This window comes from Colias philodice, chromosome 27 (genome assembly GCF_061535455.1).
Source record: "Colias philodice isolate Cphi_HAF_F1 chromosome 27, ilColPhil1 Martin Lab GWU primary, whole genome shotgun sequence".
Lineage (NCBI taxonomy): Eukaryota > Metazoa > Arthropoda > Insecta > Lepidoptera > Pieridae > Colias > Colias philodice.
In genome coordinates, this window is record NC_143112.1 from 3,367,183 (window position 1) to 3,393,690 (window position 26,508).

The 26,508-nt window shown below is 32.9% G+C and overlaps 2 protein-coding genes across 2 annotated transcripts in view; one reads left to right on the forward strand and one right to left on the reverse strand.

Moving 5' to 3' along the window:
• LOC149476548 (uncharacterized) overlaps positions 1 to 26,508 on the forward strand; it is a 328,274-nt gene that overhangs the window by 178,559 nt on the left and 123,207 nt on the right. The gene's annotated exons all lie outside the window — the stretch shown is intronic.
• Positions 1 to 26,508, reverse strand: part of LOC149476551 (irregular chiasm C-roughest protein-like) — a 105,577-nt gene that overhangs the window by 38,724 nt on the left and 40,345 nt on the right. Inside the window, exons 2-5 of the mRNA XM_089711754.1 lie at positions 17,252 to 17,459; positions 14,165 to 14,315; positions 11,354 to 11,434; positions 2,770 to 2,921 (exon numbers count right to left, since the gene is read on the reverse strand). Of these exons, the coding sequence (XP_089567880.1) occupies positions 2,770 to 2,921; positions 11,354 to 11,434; positions 14,165 to 14,315; positions 17,252 to 17,392 (525 nt within the window). The 5' untranslated portion in view covers positions 17,393 to 17,459. The remainder of the gene's footprint in view (positions 1 to 2,769; positions 2,922 to 11,353; positions 11,435 to 14,164; positions 14,316 to 17,251; positions 17,460 to 26,508) is intronic.

Consider the following 26,508-nt stretch of genomic DNA (forward strand, 5'->3'; position numbering starts at 1 on the left):
GTCAAAATATGTGGCTTGGCCGTTCGTTACTACAAGAACTATTGTATAACACAAAAGTAATGAACACTGAATTAATTTTTCACCTTACGCCGATGTGAATGTAGCGAAATGGCCAGGCCACATATTTTGACTAAGGTGTAGAGTTTGTGAAGTTAGGCCTTGTAGAGTTAGGGCGTGTAGTGTTAGAAGCTTGGCTCTACATGAGATCTGATAACTTTTTGACAGTGCGAGTCATATGGACTCGTCTTGGCAACATTTTACATGAAAATGTTTTTGGTGGGATATTCTATTTCATAAAGCAGAGTAAACTAAATATGTCTGAATCTTATAGTCAAACTACCATCTTCCATGACACACTTTCTATATTCATACGAAACATTAAAAACAGTTTCAATAAAAATGGAGCGAAGTTAGTTTTCAATCTATTGTTCCATACAAAAATAGTACCATCAGCGGGATCGTCGACGCGCTAAAATATTCAACAATCGACTGACAAATCACAATAAAACGGCTACACTATAAATACTCCATTCTGACAGCTTTTAAAATTAATGCTGCCTGTTTTTAAAACATTCTAACAATCATTGCAATTAGAGCTATAAACTAAATTGTACATTTATAAAAAAACACATCCATTGATATTACTAACTTGAAAACAAGGTAAATAAATCACTACATATTATAAAACAAAGTCGCCTGTCTGTCCTTTCATATGTAAGATCTTTAAAAATACGTAACAGATTTTGATGCGGGATTTTAAATAGATAGATTGATTCCAGACGAACTAACATCTAACACGCATAATATAGTATATTTAGTATACTTATTTCAGCCCAGATGAATGTAAAAAATACTAGATGTATCTAATACCATTGTACCCCAGGCGAAGCCGGGGCGGGTCCCTAGTATACAATAAAGACTGCAATACAAAAACAACCACAAGTTTAACATTTCAGCCCTCTCGGGCTCGCGACATCATATTCAATTTAACTCCTAATTGTCTCTCCTCCCGTGAGTATCATCTATTCAATTCGTTTAAATGGATTAAATGAAACAGCTTCCAGCAAATGAGTTGAACGGTTAAATGGAAGTCCAGTGGACAAATCTCTATAGAATTACATGAATTTAATAGAAGTACCTAAGAATTTGAATGGTGAGCTTGGCGATATATTTGATAAATGGGTAAATACGCCAAGTATAATGGCTTTAAGAACATTAAAAGCTACTGAAGAATATGCTGAAGATTTTACCAGCATAGATAAGGAATAAAAATTATATTTAAGTTTTGAGGAAGAAATAATATGATACATGTAAATCAAGAACACGTTCCTAGATAAAAAAAAATGTTGTGTGGTTTTATGAAACCACGGTAAAAGTGAAACTGTTCGAACGGTTCCGAACACTGCTTTGTGTAGCGCATGTCGCGTGACGGTCGGCTGCCGAGTAGGTATACCTACTCGGCAGCCGCGATACACGCGACATGCGCTACACAGACCAAAAAGTTTGAGACGATGTAATAAAAGTTTCACTTTAATATTAAATATTTCTCCAAATTTGTATTCTAATTAAGTACACATGTCTTTCCCGTGAGTCACATTTATAAATATTGCGGTTATTAAAAATCCAAATGAATCACATTAGTAATAAAATGGATATAAAAAATATTCTTCTATCGATACCGAAGGCGAAGCTTGAAATCCGAAACCCATCAAAGCAATGCTTATATTTAAAGATGAGATGTAAATTAATGTTGATGAGGCTCATCTTAGAAAAGCTAATTTCAAACAAAACAAGCTTAAGTGGTTTAAAAAGATACACAATATAAAAACAAAGACTAACATCAAATAAAGACATAACAAAAGCCAGAGCGAAAAACTAAAATAAATTGCGAATTTCGGAGTATCTAGTTAATTAAATTTAACTTTGAAATAGATAATTTGAAACGTAAGCAGAGAATATATTTTGCTTAATTTATACAGTGAAGATATTTGCATGTCATTTTCAACGCGCTTAAAATTCTGAGACTTTAATTAGTTGTAAATAGACAACGCAAGGATGAAATTCAGACTAAAATATTATTCTAAAACGTCGTTAGCTTAAGAGTTGTTATTTAAATAAATATAGCAAAGGATTAAAGTATCATCTGAATAGCAATTTTCCTGCGTAATTAAATTTAATATTTAATTTGAAATATGTCGGAAACGGCTCTTCTTGCTACTCGGTTGGTGCCGTGAATCTTTCACCAAATATTTCAGACATAACCGGTTTAATGTCGTATATTTAACGTCAAGGCTGATTGAAATGAAGATTACCGGAAGTGAAAATCAAGATATTTTGTACCCCTTTCTTCGGAATAAACATCTTTTATTTACAAGATAATTATCTGCTGCTTGATGACTTCAACAAACAATAACAGCATCTAAAAACAACCATCCTAAACCCAGCAGAGAACATTAAGTGCAATCTAATCTAAATTGAGAGCAGAACATACTAAATTACTCAACTAAAATTACACTAAAATTAGAAGTTACCTCCACGTTAATAAATTACACATGCAGGAATGTAAAACCATTTCATCAGTTGTGAGTGCTAATGGAATTGAGCGCGTAAAAACGCATTTGAAATATATCATCCATTTTCAATCGAACATCTACAATTTGTCAGTTCTCACCTAGTCAGCTTTTCCCCATTCACGCGATACCCGCCTTTATGGATCTTGTTAAAAAGTTTAATTTCGTCTATTTGTTTCTGTACATAAGTCTTTCTTACCTCAGCTGGAGGTTTCCCACCCACGGAGACGCATTCGAGTTTGATTATTCTGTCTTCTGTGGTAGAGTAGAAAGTCCCCTGTAGAATTTTCGGCGGTTCCGGCGGCACTAGGACGGTTAGGCGGGCGTAGCGTGACCTAATTGCAGGTTCACCTGTACAAAGAGTTTTAATTTATTTGAGCTGGGTATACATTGTATATCTGCTGAGGGAATTGATATTGTTAACTAAAACGTTCCATTTTTATGCTCTATTTTACAGATTTCATTATTTAAAATTTATGTAGTTCTTGCAAACAATAACCTTACGTAACACGATATAATTTGACCTCAATTCAACATTTACCTAATTAGGAATCGATTAATTTTAACTAACAAACTTGAAACTTGTGTGGATTTTAGAACTTCGTTATCCACTTATATAAAATCTATAAAACCAATTATTCATCTAACTACCAAATGTTTCGATTTAAAACACGTATCACGTATACCTACTCTATTGTTGTAATTGAGCCATCATTTACGTTTCCGATTTCAGCCCGCATATCCTATTCACAAAATTCATATTATTCACAGAGATCTGGATCCAAATAGGAACAGTTAAATGTTTAACCGATACCATAAAGTGTGGGTAATGTTTGAATATGTTCCAAACTTTAAGGTCCAAACAGGACACAAACCCGCAGTTTTACTAGACAGCGGTCCACCGAGGTACCCTGACTCACAATTTAATGGCGAAACCAAGGAAAGACAATGAAAGACTCCCTTTAGACAGTTTTCTATAGAGCAAACTTTGTTGAAAGTTTGCAAGTTAAATAGTGCAAAGTTGTACAATTTTGCCGCAAGCTAGTTACCCATCGTTGTGTCTTCTTGATAAAAACTTCCATTAGTTTTATGTAAATCTTTTATCTAGTCTTCGAGAGCGGTGTTTATTTTTCTCTAGTACAATGTTGCTTTCTCTTTGAAGATTGCCATTAAGTATCTGCTTGTAAATTTAGGTTTTTCGCTTATTGTCTTTTCTTTTAGTCGGCGTACACAAACAGTAAAGAGAACAATGTGTTTCTCTGCTTTATTGGAAACGGGATATTTGCTTTACATAACAAATAACTATTGCTTGAATTTTGTATGAAAGAACAACAGATTGTCTGTTGTTCTTTCTTATTCGAGTATATTGTGTTTTATTGGAATATTGGCCTAGCAAAGGCTTGTGAAGATAAATCGAGATTAATACTGAGAAAAGATCAGTTTCCTGAATTTTCTCAAAATTCGCAATACTATCATTATTATGATAATTTGCAAGTTCTTTCAATACATACATGGAATAAACATATTATGAAGAAGTATTTGATTATTAGACATAATAAAATCGATGATTATCTAGAATATTAAAGTCGATGCTCAGAACTTAAATAAACCCACAAATAAGCATAGTATTACACATAAGTGTATTCAAACGAAATAATTAAGCAATAGTGGTTTATTATTTTAATCATACGGACGTTCCGGACATTTTACAAGCCTTGGTTTTGGGCTGGTTGCCAAACTCATTCCAATATGGAATTATCGTAAGACTAGGAAAGCTTTTCTAATTGTTTTTTTCTTTGCCCTTTATAATTCTTATTCAGTTACTAAACCAGTTACTAATTCTTAGTTAGTTGATAATTGAAATAGATGACTCAGGGATAAAAAAATGGGGTAGAAATTTTCATCGATACTGTGACAATTTGACGTCGTATAAAAACCCATGGAAGTCTTTGATGAGATGAATAATTATCATAATAAAAATGTATAATCTGTATGTATTATAAATAATGCCTTCATACTTGATGTACTGTACCTACAATTCAAATTTTCTAATTATCGTAGTATTAGCTGCAATTTGATTATTTCTTACTACCAATATTGACTGTAGATTAATTATTTTATATAGAGTGTATTTAAGGTATTTCACAGCGCAGTTTTGCCATCTAGGACTTTTATACCGTATCAAAATCAAAATACCCCTTCCTTGTACACCTTTCTAATAATACTCCTATCCTGGTCCACGTCTAAGTTTAAACAGAACAACTAATATAGTCCATTGTGTCCGAGTTTTGATACTTTAATGTGCACCACAAAACATTTCGTATTTCCCAGCATCTAGCAAAGCTAGCGGAAACTTCGAGAAGAATGGACTGGCTAGAATTTGTACGAATAATTTGGAACCTAATTAAGTTTGGAATAGGGTCGTCAATTGTTTAGAGAATAGAAATTTCTACTATAGATTGTTGAGTTATATATTTTTCGACTATAAAAAAGGTTTTTTTCTTTATAGGAAAACCGAATTTTGAAGAATTAGAATTAAGAGTACTAATGAGGATATTTACTCAATGAATTCACTTTCTGATGGCAAAATACATTTTGAATGAGGTCGATAGTAGAGTATGTACTAAATTAAGCCTCTAACTCAATATATTTGATAAGAAAACAATTTTCTTAAAGCACTACCCTTTTCGGTATTTCGGAGTAAAAACAAAGCTTACTTCTGCATTAAAATCCACCCAAATTTCAAAGATCCTCTAACACAATAAAAAGTTATAGAAGACAGTTACTTCCGCATTTATAACATTAGTATAAACGAAAAGGTTTCTTCGCGAACATTTACGAACTACGGAATAATATTTCCAAATTAAAACGTTGTTCATTCACAATTTACGCTTCGAATGTGCCTTCATTACTTATATCCATAGCATGTAATTTACATGTCACAGAATATTTATATTTGTAGTACATAAAATATTATCAGAAAATTATAATCGATCGGAAAGAAACGTACGTTATCAAGAGTACTTGAATTATCTTTAACAGTACGACTGCTTAAATGTACATGAAAGTATTTACATATAATGTATATCCATACTAATATTATAAATGCGAAAGTAACTCTGTCTGTCTGTCTGTTACTCAATCACGCCTAAACTACTGAACCAATTTGCATGAAATTTGGTATGGAGATATTTTGATACCCGAGAAAGGACATAGGCTACCTTTTATTGCGAAATATGTACCACGGGCGAAGCCGGGGCGGACCTCTAGTTACCTATAATAGGTTAAATATGAGCGTATCGCTTCACGCTAATAACACATTAAAATACATTAGCTGAAACTGACACTCCCGTTCAACTATCGATCGATTTTTTGCTATTCCAACCAACTGTCTAACATACGCGACCATATACCATTGTAGGTACATATATAATACATATTATAATGTTGATACACAGTACTTGCTTCAACTGTTTGCAACGTACCCCTTTATGATAATCTCCCGCTCACGACTAAATCCGCAAACATCCTCTCTGGACTTACACCAAAATATTCAAGGCATCCGAACGTCACTTTGACTCGTATAACAAAATCATACAAGACATCTTCAAAGCGATTTAGATATCCAATCTATTCAAGCCAGATCAATTTACACTCCTCAAAATACAAACGTAAAGTAAACAGATAAACGGTCCAAATTAAAACGAAACATTAAGAGCCCCTGGATGATTAGAATAAATTTGTCAAGCCACGTTAATGGAATCAAGGAATCCTTTAAGATAACGCTGGAAAAGGAGCATTCGATTATCTCGATGCAGAGTTAAACGTTAATCTTCGAACAAAGCCGAATGGCCCGTAAGCAACGGTCTTAGATAAGATAGAAGGGAATTTATCAAATATACGCATACAAAGGCCTATGTAAATTAATTTCATGATCCCTTTGCATATGAATAGAGCGTTCAACAGATTGATCCGAGCGTTTTTATTGAATTTCGGGTCATAAAAATTGTCGTATTGTGAAGCGTTCAAAAGGAATAAATTATGCCAATTACGGGGCGATTTCTGTTTAGATATCTTTTTGAATGTTTTGCGTATTTTCTTTCTGAATAGTTAATGTGGAAGCGGGTTTGACACAAAGGAGATTTTGGTTTGTTGTTATCTTTTTATAGATGATGACTGTATTATATTGTGTTCTATAAAAATGTATTTTCATAGATTACAATTACGTTATATGTAACCAACTTTCGATATTATACTTTCTAGTTTAAGTACTTGTGTACTTTCTTATTTCAATTCTTTTCAGATGCTTCTTTTGTGATTAATAACATATTTTTCGTTATTTATATCTACGTAAACATAATCAAGTACCATACACTATACTTACAGATTAATTATTACATCTATCTACAACTATGTATACTAATATTATAAAGAGGAAAGGTTTGTATGAATGTATGTATGTATTCAGGTTATTGTAGGTTTTCACGCGTAAACTACTGAACCGATTATAATGAAATTTAGCACACATATAGAGGGTAACTTGGATTAACACATAGGATAGGTTTTATCCCGCGAAATTCCACGGGAACGGGAACTATGCGGGTTTTCCTTTGAAAACGCGGCGAAGACGCGGGCGAATAGCTAGTTATTAAATAAACGAGTAAACAACTCACATCACATAGGAAACTATATTACTAATGTATAACATCCGCAAAGAAATTGCGTATAGCAAACAAAATGAAAACATTAATAATCGTGAAAAGATAATATTCCCTAGTCTTATGATCATAGAAATCTCGTCATAAGCTTAGTAAATGTAACAACAACACAAACTTATTCCCTCTGTATAAAACGCGGAGCACTTAGAAAAATTGAGCATTTATTCTTCTAAGTTTCCTCTTGAAAAACATTTTATATTTCTCTCAATTACTACATTATTTTGAAGATATTACTTGACAATTTTAAATGGTGTTAAGACGTGCTTAATATTTCTGTTTCAAGTGTTCTTGAGATTATAAATTGTACAGCTTCTTTGTTCTTCTGTAATCAGTGTTAAATGTTTACACTAAATTGTTCTAGAAAGAACAAATTTTTCAACATAATTTAGATAGATATATATATATTTCTGCTATATATATTCCTATTGCTTTAATATTTCAAATCGGAGGATTTGAATTCCTACCGTGTCGTTTCTTACCCTATTTCCAACAGAGAAATTGTAAGTACTAGGTATCTATTATTGCAACGATATTATCGGGAATATGTTTTCCTGTCACAAATTGACAGATGTCTGATAGTTATTAATTAACGAATTATGAAACAATTTTTGTACAAGAGCAAGCAGAATGTTTACATTTTAGAAGTATGACAATGATGGAAGTTGAAATGAACCAAGCGAATATACGTTCTTGCTACGATGACCTTATGAATTAGTACCTTAAATTCATAGTAATAAAGTTCTTTATTCAAACACAATTCTCCTCACCAATCCATTTAATGCAATACATTATTTTATAATATGAGAAAGAACCATAAAATCAGAAACTACAAATAACATATCAACTATATTAATAAAACTCGACTAGAATCAAAATGAAAAATAAGAAAAGAAATACAGATTTCCAATATATTAAAAGCAAACAGAATTTTCGAGCTTGGCTTAACAAGAAAAACAATGGTACTTTTATAATATTTTTCAGGGCCGTATTCAGGCGGCGCAATTAAGAATTTCCCGTTATATTTGGATCGAATGGGCGAAGCGACGGTAAATGTCATTCGGCTTTCACAGGTTTGATGTGTATACAGCATTAGATGAATGAGACTGCTTTTATTCCTTCCTATTTCAATTCCCTTTGGAATGAGTATTGCAAAGGGAAATGGGTTTTGCAGTGCTACAGTATTCTGTGTGTAAAGATTGTATTGGTGATTTCTTTTTCGTAACTTAGCTGATATTTATAAGTATTAGGGTAATATATTTTTAAGAAATAAGCTATCGTCATCGGGCATGTATCAAATTAATACACTAAGAGTGAAGCAAATTATATCAATAACTTATTTATTCTGTCGTCTATTTGTTCGTGATAAATTCAAAAACTGCTGCACCGATATTGGTCCTCAAAGAACGTTTAAGTAGATAATTTTTCAAGTTTTAGACGTGGAAGCTATCAAATAAAAATAACAATTTCAGTATTTTTTATATCTATTATTCGGTCCTAAATATAATAAAAGTGAATTCGTCCCTGGTGTGTGTTGAATTAGAAACTCCTACCGTATTGCAACAGATAAACATAATATACTTAATGGCCTGCTTTATTAGATAGATTAAAAACGGATATTTTAAAATCTTTCTCTTTAGTTTTTGCATGGATACATTCAATATGATCTGCTTAATCTTTTAAGTATAGGTAATTGAATAAACGTTCGATGCAAAAATATCATCGTATCTTATTAAAGAGTAGGAATTTATGATAGAAGAATTATCAAAGGTTATTAAGTATTTAGTCAACGAAAATATGTAACACAGAGTTTCTTATTAACTTATCTAAATATAATTATTATCTATGTTTGTCATATTTAACAAATATTTATAATATAACGCTCACTTCAAGGAAATGAATTCAATTGCTCAAAATAGTGTTGTAGGCACAAATCAATTACTTTAATCAAGGCATAAAAACATCAATATGTAGCAAATCTATATATGTATATAAATCTCAAAGGTGACTGATAGGCGATCCTCACACTGCCCCGCATCACGCTGCATGTTGCATGTCGAAGCACCTACGCGCGTTCCTGCGGGAGTGCAGATCTGCATCATCGTGCGGGTTTTTTGCGCACTCACGCGCGTAGGTGCGTTTGTAGATTCACGCACGGCGGCTCTCATTTATGCGCCGTTCTCTGTGGTGCAGGTGGTCGTACAATACTGAGCATCACGACGCGTGGCACTGCGGGATTCGGTGTGCCATACCTTGCGTCTCGCCCCGCACCTACGCGCGGGGATGCATGTTTCTCCGCGTGTATGCGCGTGATCCGCATGTACGCGCGTGGTTGCATTTTCAGTGTGTTGGACTGTGCGTGTTTTCTATACAAACGGAGATATTTACAAGTAACGTTAAACACGCAGTCACGCAACATGCAGCGTGGCGCGTGGCAGTGTGATAATCGCCTTAAAGTGATCTATCAACGCACAGCCCAAACCACTGGACGTATCGGGCTGAAATTTGGCATGCAGGTAGATGTCGTAACGTAGGCGTCCCCTAAGAAAGGATTTTAGAAAATTCATCCCTTAAAGGGGTAAAATAGGGGATGAAAACTTATACCATGAAAATTAATCTTTTCCACGCAAGCGAAGCTGCGGGCAACAGCTAGTAACATATATATTCTCAACTACTACCATGTTATTTCGCACTAGGCTTTCCATTGTCCAAACTATTTTCTATATATTAAACCATATAATTTCACAAATAATATTCGTATATTCCTGTACGTGCAGTGATAAAATAGAAACAACAATAATTCTCCTATTATTAAGTGAATTAGAGATAGATACGATTGTTATACAGCCAACTAGAATCCGTCTTGTTAAAATACTCATACGCTACAGGTGTAGTCATAGACACGCGATAGCGAGCATAGTAAGAAATAATATTGGTTCTTATCGATAGGTAGCAGCGACTTACAAACATTAATTTGAGGTACTTAACATACAAAATGAGCAGTTTCATTATATTGTCTGAACGAAGTACTGTATGAGTATACAGTACTATAACTGAGCGGAATTTTATCTTAAAAGTGGTGTTTCGAATTGAAAAATCACTTTGAAAAACACTATAATGGGCAGAGTTCATTTTTTAATAACTATTAAAAAAACACTAAGCCAATAAAATGTAGATACTTAATAAAGGGTAATTAAATAAAAAAATGTATTCCAGTATTTAAAGTCGTTCACCTAGTAATTTAATCGCTCAGTTAGACTCACAACAATCTACTCATAGTACGAAGTAAAACATCGTTTAATGCTGGGCAAGAGTGGGTTGGCGGATGTCACAATTGACATCCGCCAACCCACTCTTGCCCAGCGTGGTGGATTGCGGCAGTCATAGCACTACCGTGTGATACTGGGAACATAATATTATATGGGCAGTTTCTGATTAGATAAAGCTTACGAAAGCTTTGAATTCAAAATATAAAAATAAAATGTCGCTTCCGCTTCCGCTCTCGCTCGTACCATAACCGCGTCCCCAAATCAATACAACACTGTTTGTACAACATAATTGTACCTCAATTACTACTCAACCGTGAGACCGAATTAACCAGAACTTTCGAGAAGCGATTATATAGTTCTACAATGGACATAACAATACGTTCAGTTTTGTATTCATGTGGTTATAAGTTTTTGTAAGTGGATATAGGATTTATTTTGTTAGGCTTTTTGATATAAAGTTTTGTCAATAAAATAAGTATTTTTAAAAATGTTACAGATTTATATGACAGTGCGAAAGGTAAGTTTTGATAAACTTAAGGTCATAGGTAATGCAATATTCTAACGTTTTAGGACTCATTAAATTAAAAAATGAAGCAAATTAATAACATTAGAGGTACTATAGAATAGAAAGTGTGATAGAAAGTACATAATTTGTTTGAATACGACCAAAATAACAATATCAATATTCTGTCTTTTATTTTTGGTATTTTCTTCTCATTGAAACCATCCTTTAACCATAAAGTTATATAATAAGGTATTTATAATATTATTTATAGTACTATTGTATAAAAAACCTTACCTCTAGAGCCTGAGCTGACTTGGCACTGGTATTTGGCATCGTCTTCTAGCGTCACATCTCGAATATCCAGGGAATAGTCCCCTGTGAAAAATAAATTATATTTATTTGATAAAAAAAGACGTGTGGCACTCGAGGACTGCCGCGGTAAAGCTATTGCATAGCATGCCTTCAAGCCACACCTCCGTGCCCGTCGGAGTGCGGAGCGTGAGGTTTTTTCGTTACGGAATTTCTAGATTCTGTCCCCGCGCTCAAGGCCCGCGATAGAAGCTATGCAATAGCTTAAAAAAAATTCAATGGGCAGTTATGAAGCTTACTTAATCAAGAAAGGTAAAGGTGCTTATATCATAGTTTTTTACTTTTTATCATATTTATGGAAATGAATTACCTAATCTATTGCTTATTTTGAACGGCTTAAACCAAAATCTGGTGCCGTTTTATGACCTCTTATTTCCAGACAGTTTTCGCCCTAAATTGAACTGATTGGCAAATTCATATTATGATCGCAATCACCAGACATGGTTAATTATTATGGTGTAATTGCCAATTTGCCAGTCAGTTCAATTCTCGGCGTAAATTGTCTGGAAATAAGGGGTCATAATACGGCCCCTGTTACTAAAAATTCCTTTTTTATTTCCAAACAAAATATCCTTGCTATATAACGTTATTTAATATGCTTTATAATATATTTGCTAAAGTTTATGACACACAAGATTAAGTACCACGCACATGCACATTAAGAGCATTAATATTACTTGCACTAAGTCCTCAGGGAGGAATTTGGTTCTGAAACACTATATCTAATTATAAATAAGATGCGCAAGTGGAGAAAATTCTAAGTAGAAAATTATTGAACGAAATTTTTATTATTTTCAAGTCAGTTTGTTTAAAAAAAATGCTTGAATAATGAATATGAAAAATTAACGCACTTAAAACCAGGATACACGAATGTATTTTTTATCCTACTTCAAAAAAAGAGGACATCTCAATTCGACTGATTTTTTTTGTGTTTGTTACCTCAGAACTTTCGATTGGGTGCAATGATTTTAATGACAATTTTCAGGCGGTTTAGTTATTTTTTAAAAAATATTAATTATCTTTTATATTTTTCGAATTTATATCTATATGTAATTAACACTACTACGTAAATTACAAAACAAATTACGTAGGTAATATAACGTAAATTTGTAAAATGATTATCAATAAAAATTAATGCCCGCATAATTCAAATAGCTTCAATGTTTAATGCAACTAATATTGGAGGTATGAAACGAACAATAGTCACTATGTTACAGTCAAAACTCATTGCCGGTCAAAACCTGAAACTGCTGAAACCAGTCAAAAACGTTTTTGACAAAGGAGTCGGTCAAAACGATTTTAAATTATTTTTGCAGTAAAACGTGTTGTTAACGTTTAGAAAGTCAACAAAATGTTGACAAAACATTATCTTCTCTTTTATATATAAAAATGAATCGCAAAATGTGTTGGTAAGCGCATAACTCGAGAACGGCTGAACCGATTTCGATAATTCTTTTTTTATTATATTCCTTGAAGTACGAGGATGGTTTTTATGTAGAGAAAACGTAAACATATACCACGGGCGAAGCCGGGGCGGACCGCTAGTTAAACATAAAAAGTTTAATTATAAAAGAAAATCAAATTATTCAGTTGAAATATAACGATACATAATTAACATGCAAGCAAGTCGCAGTAAAACTATAATATACTTACATAGTTTGAATTTGAATGGGAAAACGCACTATTTCGCGTCGGTTAAAAATATTTTTGACTGTTTTTTGTAGACAAAATTTATTTTGACCAGCAATGAGTTTTGACTGTAACAACTAAAACAATATAATAGAAATATAAATTGACGAAATAATTAGTTAATTTTCAAATGAATGAATTCAAATTCAAATTCGTTTATTCAATCAAACTTAACCTAACCTTAGAGCTAAATACATTTAGGTGGTAATTATATAATGATAGGTATTTATGAATTAACGGTATATTGTATACACCAAAGGAAAGAAATACTTATCATACAATCCATACTAATATTATAAATGCGAAAGTAACTCTGTCTGTCTGTCTGTTACTCAATCACGCCTAAACTACTGAACCAATTTGCATGAAATTTGGTATGGAGATATTTTGATACCCGAGAAAGGACATAGGCTACCTTTTATTGCGAAATATGTACCACGGGCGAAGCCGGGGCGGACCTCTAGTTAATAATAAGAAAGAAAAAATTTGGAAAATCCAAAAGTGCACGCCTCATAATTTTTTTTAATAAATATTTATTAATTATTATTTTTGTTTATTTAATAACAATTAAACCACATCGAATCAGACCCTGAAAAATGAAAGGGTTCTATTCCTGAGCATACTCAAGCGTAAGAGAAAAAAAAAGACTCGATTAGTAAAGTATTTCGGTCGCTATCGTGTTAACAAGAAAAAGGATCCGCACATACAGACACACGGACGTCCAAGACAGAACTTTTTTAAACTGTTTTTTAACTAGTTTAAATAACAAAAATGACATCAAAAATATCATGAACGTTAAAAATAGTGTTTTTTCTTAATATGTGTGTGTATGTATTATCTTACAAGTGCAATGTATGATATATAAAGATATTTTAAGTTTGAAAAATCAGATGTTTTGCGCGAAGTGACAGTAGTACCCACCTCAACGCTTCGCTTATGAGGCGTGCAATAAGATGAGAAGACACAAATTATATACAAACACATAAATTCTACATACATCTTAAACCTTCCTAACATATAAATTACTCAAAATAATTAAAAACCAACCTTCTTCATCACTCCCGATCATTTTATACCGGTCGTATCCACTGAGGTCTCTATGTAATCCAAGACCGAAGTCGTCTTTCGTCCACTGCAGTTGGCCAGCCTTGTTCTCGACCCTGCAGGGAAGGGTCACCCGGGACCCTATTACTGCCGTCTGTTGATAAAAACGATAATAAATTGATTAAATGTATGATATTTATTTAATTAAAATCACTACATAGTATAAAACAAAGTCGCTTTCTTTGTCCCTATGTATGCTTAAATCTTTAAAACTACGCAACGGATTTTGATGCGGTTTTTTTAATAGATACAGTGATTCTCGAGCATGGTTTAAGTAATATAATTTATTAGGTTTTAGATAAAGCGGGCAAAACTGCGGGTGGATAGCTAGTAATAGATAGTAATTAATATAAATAAACAAAGAACATAAATACTATTTACAAAATATGGAAGTGAACTTAAAAATATATAAAAATGAAGGTAGTTGACGATATTATTTGTTGAATTTGAACTCATTTTGATTTCAAATATACATTACACGCCATTACATTTCTTTCACCAATTTTTTTCTTCAATTTATTACAAAGAAGATGTTTAAAACATCTTATAAATCGAAATAGAGTATCGATAATTACGAACATCTTAATAAATGCTCATTAAGTATAGAAGAAAACGGTAAAATTAATAAAATGTCGGATTAATTGAAGAGATAACCCGGTCTGATCTTGTGTTAAGCGTTTAGATAAGATACGTGGGAATTAATAGCTGTGTCCAGTTTTAAATATATTGCGTAGGGAATAGGGATAAAATGTCCAAGATTCTATTACCAGTCTTTTCTTTCTTTCTTTATTTTGCTCGTATATGTATATGGTTAGTAAGGTATTATGCACAATTTCATTATCAAATACTAGATTTCCGCTCGCGGCTTCCCCAGCGTTTTCAAAGGAAAACCCGCATAGTTCCCGTTCCTAAGACCCAGAATAAGAAATAGGCTATTTTTATCCTGGATTTCCGGGATACAAATAGCCTATGTCTTCTTCTTATTTAGTTAGCTACATACATACTAAATTTCATTGTCATCGGTTCAGTAGTATTTGCGTGAAAGAATTACAAACATCCATCCATCCCTACAAACTTTCGCAGTTATAATATTAGTTGGGAGGAAGGATACTGCCATTGTAAATGGCGTGAAAATGAAACAAAAATGATTTAACATAAAATCTTATTTCGTTTATTAAAGCATTTTAATAAACGACTAATTAATATTAAAAAGACCGTGTGTGCCGAGCACACGTGTCAGAAGTGAAACTTTGGCAAGATTCAAAGATACCAAAATCGTCGCCTTACTCCATGACGTGATGGTATTGCCATGACGCGATCATTAAATTTTACTCTTAACGCGCCTAAAGAAGTTTCACTTCAAAAACTAAAAGTTCAATTGCTTTATTCAATTATCACATTTACTACCTATAAAATGCAAGTATTTCTTCGCTAAGAGAAATAGGTAGTCATTTTAAATTATAAATTCAATAAAAGCAGTTAAACCGTATCCTTTATCTAACAAAACCGGTATAATAATTGTGAGAAGTGTCAAGTTCGTTCATTTATTTAATTAATTAATAATTAACATAAATTGACTCAAGTATCGACGGATAAAATTCTATGATAAAATCAAGCATTTCACGGAAGCGAACTTATTTAAATTTTTAATTCTGGTTTCGATTTTAATCGTGTTTTTTTATTCGTTTTAGATATATTTATGTAATTGGCTATGTGTTTTTCAATGCAGTTGTGAAGGTCGTTTATAGTCAATTAATTGATGTTAGTTTATTTATGAGATAGTGCATTTATATCGTTTTTAGTACTCTGAGATAAGAATATCTTACTTTTACTAGCTTACCGCCCACGGCTTTGTCCGCTTTGTCTTACACTCAACAAATTTTGTACTAAAACCTTCCTCTTGAATCGGTATATCTATTAAAAAAAATATGTACGTGTACTAGTGTACACACGTAAGAAGTGAAACTTATTTATGACCTTATTTTTCAAAAAATAATTTACTATATGCAACTTTACAGAAATACGTCGAATCACGCGTGGTATAAGAAAAAGATGGCTCGTAACGGAAAAATGTCACGCGTAACGAAAAAATGTTACAAAAATTTTTTTTCCAACCCCGATTTAAAGAAGTTTCACTTCAAAAAAATCGTATCAAAATCCGTCGCGTAGTTTTAAAGATAGGATACAGACACGCAGACGGCGGAAAGCGACTTTGTGTGTTACCACAGTACAATACTTTGTAGTGATATGTATGTACCTACCTAACCTACTTACTTTGAACTTATCTATTTGAAATTTTAGTACCTTCCTATTACGATTTTGATCTTTGGAATGCTTAATCGTGATACATGCATTGGACCGCGAGTAAGACATTAACTAAGATCTAATACAGTAATAATATATTAAATATAATTATTAATTATATATTTATCTAATCTATACATCTATATCTATCTTTGAACAAATTTTCATGTACAAATCTGATTGTCTGTTTTTGCGTAAAAGAGGAACAAGAATTCAAAGATGCGATTATAATATAGTTTCAAGGACTTTGTACCATGACAATTTTATAATATCATTGAATTTTATATCATTGTAAAAACAAATAAAAAACAGACATGACAAAACTATACCGAACTTATTAAATCTGTCTCGTCTGTTTGCAAACTTCATTATATCTACAATCCCTCGACTAGTTCTCAAGTTATTCGTTCCGGGAATATAAAGGAATATGAAATTATACTCCACTTTGGGTACAGTAAAAGCGAAGCGATGTGATGCTATTTATAGATAATCACAATGGTGGTGTCAAAACTTATTACAATTAAAATCTTGTTACAAATAAATTACAATATCTGCTATGATATATTCTATGTAATAATCTAAATGCTTAAATATCTAATCGATCTTTAAATAATACTACAAATGAATATAATGCCATTCTATTTGCTAAAAAATCACAAAATTTATATTATCTAAGTATAAACATATTACTATGTTAATATATCATTAAAAAAAGGTAAAACTAACCTGATCCTGCGGCTCCATAGCAAACTTCTGTTCATGGTACCCCCACACCACACGCACACACACCAAAGTCCGTATCAACAAGAACAACGGAACCCCACTCACACATCTGTGTCTGTTCGACATTTTCCCGTCTACCCACATTTATTTACATCGTGAGACACTCCCCTACGTATTGGTGAAATATTCTGGCGCCATGCTATTTCGAGATCTGAAACAAAAGAATGATAATCGTAGGTAAAAATAGATTGGTGAGGCGGATGAATCATTTTAGTTGAGTTATTTTGGTTGTCAGGATGTGGTACGTAAATTGTTTGTTTTATCGAATGGCGTGGCTATATTTTTTAACTTTGCTATCGAAGAAATGGTTTATAGTCATAAGCCCGGCAATAATTGTATACAGTATATTTTATGCCAACTTTTTTGTTTTCTATATTAGATAAGAACTAATGAATAAAAAACAACATATTGTGTGTAAATGGTGTGATTTGAAATGTTTTTCATAATAACGTGTTAGGCATATAGGATGGTAAAATAAATAGGTAGTATTTTAGTTACAAACTTATAGATAAAAAATAAACTTTAGCGATTAAAAATTAACAGTTAAACTTCTAGCGATGTGTAGCAATGTGTATTGACTTCAACAACGATAGCTGCATTATTATCAATGTAAGTTACAAAACATAGTTTTAACATAGCTTAGCATTTGCTGGAAGAGAATCCCTACCGGGTTAATCAAATAAATAAGTTGGAAAGACTCGGCGCATAATTTTAAAGTTTCTCATATCGATGTCCCTTTAGTTTCCTGTCTGACCGACATTCTTGGAAATTCTTTAGCATTAAGCAGTTTGCGAGTGACTTTTGATGTCTGCATTTTTTTATTCAGTTACAATTTAATTTGTTACGTTTAAAATGTGATTGATGTCAAATATATTTTATACTAGCGGTCCGCCCCGGCTTCGCCCGTGGTACATGTTTACGTTTTCTCTACATAAGAACCATCCTCGTACTTCCAGGAATATAATAAAAAAAGAATTATCGAAATCGGTTCAGCCGTTCTCGAGTTATGCGCTTACCAACACATTTTGCGATTCATTTTTATATATAAGAAAGATATTATTTACTTAGTTTTATTGTTTTAATAAAAATGAAGAAGGCAAACGTTAAGAATAAATAATTAATCATTGTAACTATGTATATAATTAGATTTTGAATATAGTCACGAAAAAAATTTGCTTTGTCGTCTAATCTCTGTTCATAGGTACCTAGTATTTTTAACCGACTTCAAAAAAAGGAGGAGGTTATCAATTCGCCCGGTATGTTTTTTTTTTTTAATGTATGTACACCGATTACTCCTAGGTTTCTGAACCGATTTACGTGATTATTTTTTTGTTCGATGCGGGATGGTCCCATAAAAATATTATTCGGATAGGCCCAGTAGGTTATTTTATGTGCATTTTTGTCTGTATTTGTAAATGTTGCAAGTGCAAGTTTGAAGTCGGTTGTTTTTAACGCAGTTATCACTTGTCTAAATAGAAATGAGTAAAATATAGGTAACCAGGAATTCTACAACTTCCATTTATATACTTTAAAAAAAGTATAACTTTTGTAGTAAGAATGTTCAGTATAACTTTTTTTATAATCTTTCTAACAAATAACAGCTTTTAATAAATTAATCAACACCATCAATTTCTTGTTAAATCACTAGAAATGATTATAAAGTAATATCTTTCACAGTACTAATGTACTTTTTAAATACCTTTAAACGTGTAACACAGGAAATCTATACATATAATAAAATCGTAGGAAAGTCAAAACTGTACATTGAATATTTTTTTAAAAGAATACATATTCCATGATCTATAATCGATATAGAAGCCAAAAATATAGTTTTTAGAATTTTTGTCTGTTTGTCTGTTTGTCTGTTTGTCTGTATGTTTGTCCGAGCTAATCTCGAAAAGTACTGCATAGATTGACTTCAAATTTTGCATGAATATTACTAACAGGTCGAGTGAGGTTTTTTTAAACATATAATCATGCTATCACCTCCGGGGGAGGAGCTGTGAACCTTTACTTTTCTTACGTATTCCGTGTACTACGTCAGCGTACAATCTAAAGACTCATGTTTAAATGTTGTTTTTGAGTAAGCCATGCTATTATCTAGCTTTACACTATAAAAACTACGTCATTTACGTAATTTGGGCAGGGAAACTGTTTAATGAATCTTAGTACTATAAAGACAAATTTGATTCAGCGCCATCTATGAGATTTCGTAAAAATCAAATCAATTTACATGTTAACACTACTGAACACAATGTTAAAAATTAATAATTTAAATATAATTATGTTAGTTATTTATTTAACTCTTTAACCCATAATAAATCTTCCCTTCCCTATAAGGTGCGCTTATAATTCGTGTGAATATACTACATTTTTAAAAGTGAGGGTAGATGTATATTATTTTAAGTCAAACTAGACAGTAGACACCATTACAGTTAATCTAATATTGATTGTGTTCATTGGTTACATTTTAAAAAATCTTCGTGTTTTAATAATTCGATCACGAGGCGGGACTCTAATACAAAAAGGTTAGTTCGTTGATAATTATTATTCCTTCATCATTTACATGTTGTTAGTAAAAAATAATATACTTTGACTGTTAATACTTTTGTTCAGTATTTATCTTTATGATTATTGCTTGGTAATTAATATATTTTCATGTCGTATACCTAATTATAAACATAAGTGTGATGTGAAACTAGCTGGATTTATTTTTACACACTCAGTCTTATATTTTGTGTTAATGTTAAAATAGTATTAATAATAGTGTAAATCATAATATTTTTTCAAAGTTAAAAATATTTCCTTTTTTCTGATGGTGTTGCCATCGAATTAAACCGCGCTGTCGTTTCGTTCACAAAAAGTCATGTTATTAGGACCGAATATGTAGCCGCCTCAACTTACGGAAACGAGAGTAACCTGCGTTGTCTGTTAGTTATTGTATAGTCGAATTTAACGTTACATGGAAATTGGAATCTAAATATATGTATACCTACTTATATTAAATCTGTAGAGGTCAATTCTGCACATGAAATATATTTCCTAAATAACTATTATTTTTCATATTCGTGAGCAGAGCAGCAACTTCATTTTTAAGCTTTCGTCGCGTGTGCGTTCTTAATGCGTGTATCTTAATGGTTAAAGCTACACAGAAATCAAGTATGAAAGAAATGTTCTCCATATTATATAAAAAATATCTCCCGACATCATAAATGTCTATCTTTTATGGTTGAGCTTAGGAGTTCAAAGCTTTCTGATTATATTTGTCTACTAGCTGTCCCCGCGACTTCTTTCGCGTGGAATAGTGACTATGGGACCTATGACCATGGGCTCAGGGTGGGGCAACAATAAAAAATCATTTTTATTTTCATGCTCCCACTCCCGCGCCCACTCGCACTCCCACGCCATATGCCACGTTCAGACCAAATCCCACGCCCACGCCCACTCCCCTTCACAATTAGTACCTACCAGATCAAAGCCAGGGTAAGCGCCCCACCCAGCCCCACCGTGGCTACGCCCATGCTGAATTACTACTTAAGATACAATTATTGAGTAAATACGTACTAAAGTCCGGTCGCGAAGCAGAAAGAATTTCGTACAATGACCTCTTTACCTACTGACAGTGGTCACAAACATTTTTGAATGAAGTGCAGTTTACATGAAATATTTGGAGGAGAAAATGTTTTTTACTAATTTATTAAATAAATGTCCTCTATTCATTTACAATACTTATTAGTTAGTTACATTTTAACTTTTTCAATAACAACGATATATTATATAAAAAAAAGTGTGCGTGTACACACATAAGAAGTGAAACTTCTTTATGACCTTATTTTTCAAAAAATAATTTACTATGTAGGTACAATATTACAGAAATACGTTATTCTAACACGCGATTTCGACTTAGGCGGATTTTGATTGGACATAAAGAGTTTGAGGTTTATTCTTATAAATTTTGAATTCACAAAATCATAATTGAACACCTGACACCAATCAAGCAAACACAAACCTTACGCTCTCAGGTTAAAGGTTTACAATCCCTAAGGACGGCGGTCATTGCACCTGTGCGAGCAAGACACATTATTTTTACAAGGGAGTGACAGTGACAGGTTAATGTACGAAATTCTTCCTGCTCCGCGACCGGACTTTACCATAAATAATTAAAAGAATTGTTATTAAAATTTCTTACTAAACTGAGCTAAAAAACTTACGTACCAAATTATTAAAGAAAATCAAGAAATGAAATGCCTAACCTATACCAAATAGTTACTACATAATGTAATTAAAAATTATGATTAGTATATAATATCGAAAATCAAAAAAGAAATGCCTAACTAATTCTACGTACGTCTACGTAAAATTTCTTTTAAATTATGTCATATTATTTTTTAGGAACCAGGGGGGGGAGAGGAGCAAATTCTATTTCCTTCCTTTCTTAAACGGATGTTTTTAATAATCTATGGTGTAGGCACTGATCAGCTTAATCGATACTCAGTTTTTATCAAATCCAGCAACAAATCCAAATTAGATCTTTCCTGTCTCACGCACGTAACTAAAGGCTGAAGAGAGAGAGAGCACGTAACTAAACCGTTTAGACGAAGAAAAGTGTATAGAAAAAGGAATAAATAATTTCATAAACTTCCCGACGATCTTTAAAAATAAATTATATTAATTATAACTTTCATTTTTTTCATTCCCACTTTTACCCCTATGTAGGTATAATAAGTGGATGAACCAATTTTGATACACTTTATCTAAGAACCAGCGTCGGAAAATATTCTGCCTAACAAAAAAAACCGCATCTAATTCGGTTTACCTGTTAGCCAGCTACGGTGCCATAGACAGACACACACACACACACACAGAAATACATAGCGGTCAAACACATAACACCAGTCTTTTTGCGTCGGGGGTTAAAAATATAATACGACATAATTTAAAGGACATTTTATGTGGAAAATTTACCTATACACCAGGGTAGATAATTTTTGAAACAAAAAAAAATCGCAGTAGGATGAAACCCATTAGAAAAGGATATGATAAAAATGTAAGGAAAAATAAATTACGGTCAATCGGAGTTCGGGAAGTGGGAGGGGGGGGAGCTTTTAAGAGAAAAAATGGTATCTCTCGATTTCTCGATAATAATAACATCTGCTAATTTTTTTCTACATATTTTAATTGTACAGACATCACTTTTCCACAATTTTATTATATGTATTGCTTCACAAGCATTGGCAGACGACAAGCGCTTGTCGCCATCCGTCGCGATTTGAACTGAGCGTTCCCACGGCATGTGTGCGTATGGCAAGCACTGGCGAGCGACAAGCGCGCCGATTCCCATGGCATGTGGTGTGGTGTGGCGCGGTCGGATTTGTGAAGCAAACATGTCGTGGGAATCAGGCTTTAACTTAATTTTTATTCACCCGCATCAGTGCCACCTAAAAAATCTTTATATCGAAATTCGAGCAAAGTTAAGAAAATGAGAAATAAGAGTTCTCAAGGATCGTTAGAGATAAGAGGCTTACTATTGACCGAAAACAACATGTGTTATGCCGAACCTGAAACCGCTTCACAACGAGAATTGCGGCTCACAGCTGACCGCGAACGGCATGTACTATCCTGTGAGACCGAAACCTTCACTGAGAGGGTATAACGTCTCACAGCTGATCGCAAATGGCATATTGTACTATCCCGTGAGACCGAAACCCTCACTGAGAGGCAATTACGTCTCACAGCTGATCACGATCGTCATATTTTATCTCGAGAATCTGAAACTTTTACTCAATATGAAGACCGTTTGACAAATAATAGGGTGCACCATAATATTATTCGATCTCTCGAAGATGAACATGAGCATAAGCAATGACTAGAGTAGGGACGCGAATATTACCATTATTTGAGACAAGAACGATTAATAAGTTTGTTTAATGAAAGATTAAGAATTGAAACTATTGGTCTCTTGAAACGGACGAAGAGCGAGAGGCCCGTCTTACTGCAGACAGATTTCGACATAGTCTTAATGACTTAGAGGTAAACATAGAAGATCAATCTACAAATTCGGTGGTGTGGTCCGACAAATATAAAAGTGGGTTTGCTTATAACCTCACAATTGATTATCTACAGATCATCTTCTGTATAGGCGATATTAACGTAGTATGTTCTTTTTGTAATGCTTTAAAGTGGAGTAAGGAGTCGGCTTTCGTTTGAAGATACGCCGGAACCTTTGAAATCACTACTTTTAAGTTTTAGAGGAACATGTGCAATCTAAACAGTTCTTAGACAATATAAGCTCTTATAGTATTGCGTTTTAAATGATCCTTTGGTGCTCAACAATTATCAGATGCTCCTTTCATTCTTACTTTTAAGATACAAGGTCAAGTTTATCATTTGATAGGATCCCTTTTGCCTGAAGGCCAACCTAAGTTTCTTTAAATATATTTTGTATTCGACTACGACGAATAATCGAATACAAGAAATCAATATTTCTCGAATTTAAAACTGAACTCATTTCACAATTTTAGAACATGTTAATTCATCAGGTTAATCCGTATATATGCGTTTTAAATCGACATTAGAAGCTTTTCCTCAAGATGGTGATATTAATATAAAATTGGTATAAATGCCGATAGACGGAAGTCTATCAGCACTCAGGAATTCCCTGAGCGTGTTATAACGCCCAGGCCACAGTATTACAATTTTTCCTACAGTAGGGCGACGAATGTATTTTCGCATAGCAACGGAGGGGAACTCGTGGGGCGTAAAGTGACGTACCACAAACATGCTTAGGTTGTGGTACCGAGCGCGAAAGAAAGTCATCGTGTTTTTAGTAAAGTTACTATGTAAACTAACGTAATTTATTACTTAGGTACATATTCTATAATGGTGCGCTCAAACTGTTAATCTACATTTAATTTAGATTATTATTTTAATTACTAAGAAATGTAGAATTTAAATCACATTCATTCATGTTTTCCTCAGATATTCGATGTCTATGATTTTCGATGATTTTAAGATTTTCTTATCAGAGTATTCAATTTTAATGTAGTTAAATTTTATAAGAGACAATTAAGAACATTCAAAAATAAAGTGTCACGTATTTTTTTTAAACGACGAATGACGAAAAACGACCGAATCGCGGACGAAGTCGCGGGCAACAGCTAGTGGTGTAATATAACCAGTAGTGAACTTATTCCATACTTGTCGTGTGTAGTCTAAGAGCTAGAGAAAGAAATGGTCAACCATATATTGCTTTTGATTATTGTATTGTTATCCAGGATCATATATTAATTTACTATCTTCTCTTATATATAAAAATGAATCGCAAAATGTGTTGGTAAGCGCATAACTCGAGAACGGCTGAACCGATTTCGATAATTATTTTTTTATTATATTCCTTGAAGTACGAGGATGGTTCTTATGTAGAGAAAACGTAAACATGTACCACGGGCGAAGCCGGGGCGGACCGCTAGTAGGTAATATATTTATGTAACAACAAAACAAATAGTTTATATTTTACGGTTAATTGATGTACCAGAAAATATTCAAAAAACTCATTTAATATGCCACATCGGCTATATAATTTCGTAATATTATTGGGAAAAGTATACAGTAATAAAAAATGTTGTGTGGTTTTATGAAACCACGGTAAAAGTGAAACTGTTCGAACGGTTCCGAACACCTGCTTTGTGTAGCGCATGTCGCGTGACGGTCGGCTGCCGAGTAGGTATACCTACTCGGCAGCCGCGATACACGCGACATGCGCTACACAGACCAAAAAGTTTGAGACGATGTAATAAAAGTTTCACTTTAAAAATATCCCAGTGCCCACTTCATTTAGTACCCAAGCTAAGCGTTCACAAAAAATATAACGCTGAAGAAGTACACAGTTTAAAGGCATAATTATCAAGATCCTTACAACTTATATACCCTTGTTGGCATCTCAAAGATTGTAATTTATGCTTTAATTAACATCCACTTTGAAAGGATTTTCCTTTGAATAGAAGTGCAATATTCTAAAAGGAAATGAACTGTGTAGGAGGGATCGGGGAACTCTAAAAATAAATTGTACATTAGGTATTCCATGAACTGCTCAAGAATGAAATTCTATCAAACTGTATATTTATAGTTCGCTAGTTCTTTATGGCATTAAAATGAAACTGTTTTACGACGCTACAAGGTACATGTACATTCGCTACATTCAAATACGTTTTTTTTGGAAAATTAAATAACTAAATAAAATAAGTAGGTAATATTATTGTAGACTAGATTTCCGCCCGCGGCTTCGCCCGCATGTTCAAAGGAAAACCCGCATAGTTCCCGTTCCCGTGGGATTTCCGGGATAAAACCTATCCTATGTGTTAATCCAAGTTACCCTCTATATGTGTGCTAAATTTCATTGCAATCGGTTCAGTAGTTTTTACGTGAAAGAGTAACAAACATCCATACATCCATACATCCATACATCCATACAAACTTTCGCCTTTATAATAGTATTAAGATGTAGATTGATCATTATTCATTCAAACAAAATCAGATAGATACCTTTACGAAATAACGTATAACCTTACTATCTTTAAATTAACTATACTTGATTTAATCAATGTAATGTCAAGATTTACTTATAAACATTTCTTGTAAAGTTTTTACATATAAATTGAAACACAAAATATGCCACCAGCTCCTACACTACATCTCATATTCTCATTCCCAGAGTTATGTTTCTTTTGACTCATTACGGTAATCTCAACTTGATTAGTTCCCATAAGGCTAAGCTATATCTAGATAAGTTATCTCATGAAGTGAGGAATATTAATATTATACACACTAGAAGGTTATGTATAACATGGCATAACTAGACTGGGCTCGCGTGCTGGTTTCGCTTGGGTTAATTGTTGTTTTATTAAAAATTATACATGAAATTACATATAAGTATAGCAAGAATCATAAATCATAATCTGTTAATTCAGGATTAAAAAAATGTAACTTACATTATAAAAAATCGAGAAAAAATTACGTAATAATCTTCCATAGGTATTTCAAACGCCCAACCTATAATTAAAAAAATCGCAAAAAATCTACGTTACACGTATTTTCCAGCAATTAGATAATTAATCAGTAAGCCATAGTAAATAACCAAAACTAGTTTATACATAAAATCTAAAAGTGATTCGATTCAAAAAAATAGATCAAAGACAAACCGT